This window comes from Belonocnema kinseyi, chromosome 7, assembly GCF_010883055.1.
Source record: "Belonocnema kinseyi isolate 2016_QV_RU_SX_M_011 chromosome 7, B_treatae_v1, whole genome shotgun sequence".
Taxonomy (NCBI): Eukaryota; Metazoa; Arthropoda; class Insecta; order Hymenoptera; family Cynipidae; genus Belonocnema; species Belonocnema kinseyi.
This window is the reverse complement of record NC_046663.1, coordinates 7,540,186-7,548,882: the sequence shown is the minus strand read 5'-3', so window position 1 is coordinate 7,548,882 and position 8,697 is coordinate 7,540,186. Positions and strand designations below refer to the sequence as shown.

The 8,697-nt window shown below is 23.2% G+C and overlaps 1 protein-coding gene across 1 annotated transcript in view; it reads right to left on the bottom strand.

Moving 5' to 3' along the window:
* Positions 1-6,555, bottom strand: part of LOC117176298 (protein transport protein Sec61 subunit alpha) — a 29,410-nt gene extending 22,855 nt beyond the window's left edge. Inside the window, exons 1-4 of the mRNA XM_033366494.1 lie at positions 6,434-6,555; positions 6,158-6,225; positions 5,860-5,925; positions 22-232 (exon numbers count right to left, since the gene is read on the bottom strand). Coding sequence (XP_033222385.1) covers positions 22-232; positions 5,860-5,925; positions 6,158-6,225; positions 6,434-6,440 — 352 coding nt within the window. The 5' untranslated portion in view covers positions 6,441-6,555. The remainder of the gene's footprint in view (positions 1-21; positions 233-5,859; positions 5,926-6,157; positions 6,226-6,433) is intronic.
* Between the last annotated feature and the right edge of the window lie 2,142 nt (positions 6,556-8,697).

Here is an 8,697-nt window from a genome sequence, read left to right as displayed (position 1 = left end):
GAAAGAGATAATAATTCTTACATTTTTGTGCTCCATTGAAAAGAGCACGATCCTTGGCAGTATCACCGACTTCTATAATTTTTGCACCAGCCAATAGCTGCATAATCAGTCCGGACGTGACAATTGGGGAAATTCCCAATTCCATCAACGTTCCTCTGTTCGAGGCGAGGATTACACGAATCCAGTAGAAGGGATCTGCACTGTCTGATGACATTATTCCAAAAAGAGGAATCTGAAATTAAGGACAATTGTATTGTAATTACAATACATTTTCCTTATCTTTTTTTAAAAGTATTTTATACTCAAAATGAAAAATTTAATTTATAAAATTTATTTTTCTCATAATTAAATAAAAAAAAAAAAAAATGACGAAGAACGCCAAATTTCGATGTTATCGAAAAATTAAAATAACTCTGGAAATAATTAACATTTTTCAACTTTTTTTGGTTGATTATAAAGATAAGTCTCCATAATATTTTGTTAAATTGTTGAGATATTTTTAGGATTTTTCCTGAGATTCTACCCTAGGGGAAAGACTGAAAAATCCCGAAAAATAAAATTCCTGACACAGTAAAATTCCCGAGTAATCAAATTCGCGAATTTAAAATTGCCGAAAAATAAAAATACCGAATTGGAAAATTGTCGAAAAATAAAATTCGCCAATAATAAAATGGCCGAAAAATAAAAATACCGAATTGGAAAATTCCCGAATAATAAAATTTCAGAATGATAAAATTCCCGAATTGGAATATTCCCGAATAATCAAATTTACGACAGTTTATAATATTACCGAAATGGAAAATTTCCGAATAATAAAATTCCCGACAGAAAATTGCCGATTTATAAAATATCCGAATTTTAACAATTAGAAGTTTTTATAAATATATTTTATTGATTACAAACACAACAGTAAGATATTAGTTTCAAAAATTATTTTTAACATTGAAAATTTCCAAGCTTATTTTTTGAATTAAAAATAGCAATAATTTTAAATAAAAAATATTTTTAAACAACGCATGTTTTTTTGATGTATATAAATTTATATTTCGATTCTGTTTGAAAAGCATTACAAGGTACGTAGAAAATTTAACGAGAATTTTGTTCCAAGCGCACGTTTTCAAAAATAAGGAAGGCGATACAAAAATTTAATTCTACATTGAAAGAAAAAATAATGACTCACATTTTGACGTTTTTTTTGAAAATGTGCATAAAATTTGAAAAAAATACAAAAAGCGTTAGCAAAAATTGAATTGTATATTAATATATATATAAATTTAAAATTCAATTTTTGCTAACGCTTTTTGTATTTTTTTATTCAAAAATATTATGCACATTTGAAAAAAAGCTTAAAAATGTAAGCAATAATTTTTTCTTTGAAAGAAGAATTAAATTTTGTATCACCTACCAAATTTGTAAAAACGTGCGCTTGAAAGAAAAAAAAATATCCCTAAATTTTCTCTGTACCTTACTTTAAATTCAAGAATTGGGACATGTTTAATTTAAAAAAAAAGAATTTTCAACAAATAAAAATGATTTTTTAATAAAACAGTCGAATTCCGTGAAAAATGCAACTTTTCAATATAAGTTGAATTTTCAAATAAGAATGATTTTAGATTTTTCAATAAAAAAAAAACAACAAATTTTCAATTAGATACTTGAATTTGTTACTAAAAACGATCATTTTTCAACGAAAAATATATTATTTGAATTTTCAATTAAAAAAAAAAAAAAAAAACAGTAATTTCCAACAAAACAGTTCAATTTTCAACCAGCGACGAATTTTTAATAAAAACGAAGAATCTTCAACCAATATTTTTAAATTTGAACCAAGTTATTAAATTTCCAACGGAAAAGAAAAACTATTTTAAGTAACTTTAGGTTTTTAGCAAAAAACCAAAAAATTAACAAGAGTTTAACTTCAAACCAAGTATTAATAAAATTTCCATTACAAAAAAGAATTGCAAATTGTTGAATTTTTAAATAAAAAGAATAATTTTATATACAAAAAGAACAAATTTTCAATAAAAAATAGAATAGTTGAATTTTTAATTGAAAAAAAGCTAATTTCTAACAAAATAGTTAAAGTTTTAACTGGAATTTTTAAATTTTCAGCAAAAAAATTAGTTTTCAACAAACAAAAAAAAAAAGATTTTTGAAGAGAAAATAATTCTTTTAATTAAAAAAAGATAAATTCGAAGAAAAATACGACATTTCAAGATGAGTGGAATTTTCACAAAAAAAGAAATTTCATCTAATAAAAAACAATAAAAAATGATTTATTAATAAAAAAAAGTAAAATTTCACGAAAAACACAAGTTTTCAACATTATTAGAATTTTTAAGCAAAAAGATAAATTTGTTGATAAAAAGAACGAATTGTTAACCAAAAGTAGAATTTTTAAATTTTCGATTACAAAAAATGCATTTTCAAACAATAAAGATGATTTTTTAATAAAAAAGTCAAATTCCGTGAAAAAAGCCATTTTTCAATAAAAGCTGAATTTTCAATTAAAAAAAAAAAAAAAAAAACAGTAATTTCCAACAAAATAGTTCAGTTTTCAGCTAGAGACGAATTTTTAATAAAAATTATAAATATTTAAAAAAAAATTAACAAAAGAGTTTAACTTCATACCTAGTAGTAATACAATTTTCATTGCAAAAAAATATAGTAATTGATATTTTTTATTCGAGAAAAAGAATTGCAATTTGTTGAATTTTTAAATAAAAAGATTAATTTTTTATAAAAAAGAACAAATTTTCAACCAAAAATAGAATAGTTAAATTTTTAATTGAAAAAAAGCTAATTTCTAACAAAATAGTTAAGTTTTAACTGGAATTTTTAAATTTTCAGCAAAAAAATTAGTTTTCAACAAATAAAAAAAAAAAGATTTTTGAAGAGAAAATAATTCTTTTAATTAAAAAAAGATAAATTCGAAGAAAAATACGACATTTCAAGATGAGTGGAATTTTCACAAAAAAAAGAAATTTCATCTAATAAAAAACAATAAAAAAATGATTTATTAATAAAAAAAGTAAAATTTCACGAAAAACACATCTTTTCAACATTATTAGAATTTTTAAGCAAAAAGATAAATTTTTTGATAAAAAGAACGAATTGTTAACCAAAAGTAGAATTTTTAAATTTTCGATTACAAAAAATGCATTTTCAAACAATAAAAATGATTTTTTAATAAAAAAGTCAAATTCCGTGAAAAAAGCCATTTTTCAATAAAAGCTGAATTTTCAATTAAAAAAAAAAAAAAAAAACAGTAATTTCCAACAAAATAGTTCAGTTTTCAGCTAGAGACGAATTTTTAATAAAAATTATAAATATTTAAAAAAAAAATTAACAAAAGAGTTTAACTTCATACCAAGTAGTAATACAATTTTCATTGCAAAAAAATATAGTAATTGATATTTTTTATTCGAGAAAAAGAATTGCAATTTGTTGAATTTTTAAATAAAAAGATTAATTTTTTATAAAAAAGAACAAATTTTCAACCAAAAATAGAATAGTTAAATTTTTAATTGAAAAAAGCTAATTTCCAACAAAATAGATAAAGTTTTAACTGGAATCTTTAAATTTACAGAAAAAAATCCGTTTTCAACAAATAACAGATTTTTTAACAGAAAATATTTATTTTAATTAAAAAATGATAAATTCAACGGAAAAGACGACATTTCAACATGAGTGAAATTTTGAAAAAAACATATTTTTTAGCCAAGAGAAAAAATTGCAAATTTTTGAATTTTCAAACAAAAACATTAATTTTTTTGATAAAAAGAACGAATTTTCAACAAAAAGTAGAATAGTTAAATTTTCAATTTAAAAATGAAATTTCGGCTAATAAAAAACAACTAAAAAATGATTTTTTAATAAAAAAAAAGTAAAATTTCACGAAAAACACGACTTTTCAACCAAAGACGAATTTTTAATAAAAACGAAAAATCTTCAACAAATATTTTTAACTTTGGAAAAAGTAATTTAATTTCCAACTGAAAAGCAAAACTAAAAAAAAATTAATAAAAAAGTTTATCTTCAAATAAAGTATTAATAAAATTTTCATTATATAAAAAAAAAAACATTTCTAAGGAAAACAATATAGTAATTGATATTTTTTATGCGAGAAAAAGATTTGTAAATTGTTGAATTTTTAAATAAAAATAATAATTTTATATACAAAAAGAACAAATTTTCAACCAAAAATAGAATAGTTTAATTTTTAATTGAAAAATGCTAATTTCTAACAAAAGAGTTAAAGTTTTGCCTGGAATTTTTAAATTTTCAGCAAACAAATTAGTTTTCAACAAATAAAAAAAAAATTTTTGAAGAAAAAATAATTATTTTAATTAAAAAAAAGATAAATTCGACATTTCAACATGAGTGGAATTTTCCAATAACAAAATGAAATTTCAGCTAATAAAAAATAATATAAAAATTATTTTTTAATAAAAAAAAGTAAAATTTCACGAAAAACACAACTTTTCAACATTAGTAGAATTTTTAAGCAAAAAGATTGATTTTTTTTTGATAAAAAGAACGAATTTCCAACCAAAAGTAGAATAGTTAAATTTTCAATTTAAAAAATGAAATTTCAGCTAATAAAAAATAACTAAAAAATGATTTTTTAATAAAAAAAAAGTAAAATTTCACGAAAAACACGACTTTTCAACCAAAGACGAAATTTTAATAAAAACGAAAAATCTACAACAAATATTTCTAACTTTCAACCAAGATATTAAATTTCCAACTGAAAAGCAAAACTAATTTAAGTAACTTTAAATTTTTGCAACAAAAAAATTAACAAAAAAGTTTATCTTCAAATAAAGTATTAATAAAATTTTCATTATATAAAAAAAAAACATTTCTAAGCAAAACAATATAGTAATTGATATTTTTTATGCGAGAAAAAGATTTGTAAATTGTTGGATTTTTAAATAAAAATAATAATTTTATATACAAAAAGAACAAATTTTCAACCAAAAATAGAATAGTTTAATTTTTAATTAAAAAATGCTAATTTCTAACAGAATAGTTAAAGTTTTGACTGAAACTTTTAAATTCTCAGTAAAAAAATTAATGGTCAACAAATAAAATTAATAAAAAAAAAAAAATATTTTTTAAAAGAAAAAAAATTTCAAACAAAAGGATTAATTCTTTTTTATAAAAAGAACCATTTTTCAAACTACAGCAGAATATTTAAATTTTCAATTAAAAAAACGAATTTTCAACAAATAAAATTAATGAAAAAAAAGGTTTTTTAATTTAAAAAAAAACTGAATTCAACAAAAAAAAACTTTTCAAAATCAGATGAATTTTCAAATGAGAATAATTTTAGAGTCAAGAGAGATAGAACAAATGGCATAAAAACTCTTCAATTTTCAAGCAAAAAGTCTTTTTGTTTATATTGCAATAAAAAAAAATCCTCTGCCAATTTTAGATTTTCCTCTTAAAAACAAATAAGTTTTTTTTAAAGTAATTCGAAATTATTAGTTTGGAAATAAAAAATTGTGAAGTAAAAAAAAGCCAATTCAGCGAAAATAAAAAATTTGACATTCACTAAAGTTAGAAAATTTAGACCCGCCAGACATTCCACGTGTGAGGAGGCACGCTTCACGTGGCAGTAGACATCCCGTTACTCAAAACCCTTCCATAAATCACTGGCCCAGCCTTTTTAAATGAACGGTAAAAACCTGTTCTGAATCCAAAGACCGAAAATCATTCGAAAAAATCGAAAATTTGGTAACAATATGGAACGAGAATGCGAACCAGTAAATATGAAATTATAAAATAAAAAAAATAAGGAAAAAAAGGTGTAAAAAGGAGAAATAAATAAATAAAATTAGTAAACAAACTTACCTGGCAACAAACCAGGAAAATAAAGAGCGTGATGGCAGTCCATAGTACTTTTTCTCGAAACTGGATCTGTAAAAAGCGGAAAAAAGATCCATCAGTATCGACATTTCCTAATGATTATTATCAATCTGTCGAATCTCTCGACCCCGATAAAAAATGTCCACGTAGACAAGGGCATTTCCGAAGCCAGATGGCCACGCAAATTCTGCTCTTGAGTAAAAAGAACGAATTTCGGTGAAAGATTCGAAATATGGTGCACCGAACGGTAAAAGGAGGACAGAAATAGACACGTTGAACTCACCTTTCTTTGGGGCTTTCCAATTTCCGGCAATATGCTGCAAAACGGTTTTATCACTTCTAGAAACTTGACTGAAAGCAGAAACAGAGACTATTAAATCCAACTCCGATAAAAATCTTCAGGGAAGTTGGAAACGTCAAATTGACGGACAATATGTTATGATTTTGGCGAAACGCGAATAAAAAGAGAGGTTACACTTTGCAGTCGCGAATGTCGTTTTTAAATTAAAAGGATGAATTAGGTTAATCGCGAAAACCTAATTAATTAATGTGCACTTACTCCCCATGATGAATTTTCGGTGTTGGACTCTCGCGTGGCGGTATTTCTATTAAATAAACGAGGAGAGAAAACACACCACACTGACTGAACGAACAGTTACTGACGCGATCGGAAGACAAATCAAGGCAGATCAAGCCGACGTGCAAGCCACTGAAGACACGTATCAGTATACGGCGTCACGTGACCTGATGATGTTGGATTGTTGGTTGGAGTTGGAGTAGAGCGCGCTGCGATCGCCTTTCAGGCGCAGAGGTGCGCGCGCGTGACGCGCAGTGATGGGCTTTTTTATTTGAATTCTTAGCGGGGAAAACTAAACATTTCGGTGACCGGGAAAAAGTGGAAAATGAAGGTGAAATTTATCTCTTTCTGTTAAAATTTCAGATGCTTTGGCTTAAAATACAACTTTTTTATTATAATTAATCTTCTTTGTTAAAAAATTCAGGGTTTTCCCTTGAAAATCAAAAACGTTTGAATAGATCGAAAAAAATATAACTCTTCAACATTAAAAGGAATTTTAAAATAAGAAAGATTTTTAGTCAAGAGAGAGAGAGAGAGAGAGAGAAATTGCAAACTTTTGAATTTTCTAATAAAAATATTTAGCCACTTAAATAACGAATTTTTTAAATTAAAAATAAATAAGATTTGAATTTAACTAAAAAACTCAACTTTTAACAAAATACTTGAATCCTCAATTAAAACGGATTCATTTCCTACGAAATTAATCTATTTTGAACCAACAAAGTCTATTTTTTATCAAAGAGGCGAATTTTTAACAAAATACAAAAATTAATTTTTAACAAAAGAGTTTGACTTTGAATACCATAATTAAATTTTTATCACAAAAAAAATTAATTCTGAACAAAAAATATAGTAGTTGATATTCAAAAAAAAATTATTTTTAATCAAGAAAAGTTAAATTTAACTAAAAAATACAATTATCAACATGAACTGAATTTTGAAATTAGAAAGAATTTAAAGTGAAGAGAAAGAAAAAATTGCAAATTGTTAAATTGCCAAGCTAAGTGATGAATTTTAAACCAAGAAGATCAATTTCATATAGAAAAACTAATTCCCAACAAAATAAGTCAAGTTTTAACTGGAATTTCTAAAATTTTCAGCCAAAAACAACGAATTAAAAAAAAAAACAGCTCAGTTTTAAACCAGAGATGAATTTTTAATTAAAATTATGAATCTTAAAAAATAACACAAACAAATAATAATTTTCAACAAATAAGTTTACCTTTGAACTAAATAATTAGATTTTGAAGTTAAAATTTTAATTACAAAAAAAAATTTGCAAGAAAATTTTCAGTTTAAAAACCAACGAATTTTCAATTAAAATGGTTTAACTTTCAGAAAAAATAGTAATTTTTAAAATAAATTTTTAAGTAACATTTTAAATTAAAAAATCTAATTTCCAACAAAATTATTAAAGTTTTAACTGGAATTTTTAAATTTGCAGCAAAAAACGCATTTTTTAATTGAAAATAAATAACATCTGAATTTAATCAACAAAATACTTAAATGCTTAACTAAAACAGACTCATTTTCAGCTAAATAATGTCATTTTATACCAATAAAATAGATTTTTTTCAAAAAAGGCGAATTTTCAATAAAATACAAAAAACGATGTTTAACAAGAGATTTTAACTTTGAACCAAGTAATTAAATTTTCATTACAAAAAAGATTATTTTTAAACCAAAATATAGTAGTTGATATACCAAGAACAAAAAAATTATTTATTGAACTGAAATTTGGGAAAATTTCAGCAAAAAAAACAAAGAATACAAAATAATAATAATAATAATAATAATAATAATAATTTTTAACAGAAGATTTTAACTTCAAACCAAGTAATTGCATTTTCATGACAAAAAAGATAAATTCCGAACAAAGAATATAGTAGTTGATATTTAAAAAAAATTATTTTCCAATTAAAAAAATGTTGAATTAAACAAAAAAGCAGACTTTTCAACATTTGTGGAATATTTGAATAAGAAAGATTTGTGAGGCGAAAGAGATAACAAAATTTAAACTGTTGAATTTTGAATAAAAAGAGATGAATTTTCAACCAAGAAGATTAATTTTATATAAAAAAGAACTCATTTTCAACCTAATACTTCTATTTTCTACTAAAAAATATCAATTTTCAACTACAAATAAAATAGTTACATTTTTTTAAATTAAAAATAAATAACATTTTAATTTAACCAACAAAATGAATTTTCAATCAAATATTTGAATCTGCATCCAAAAAAAATTC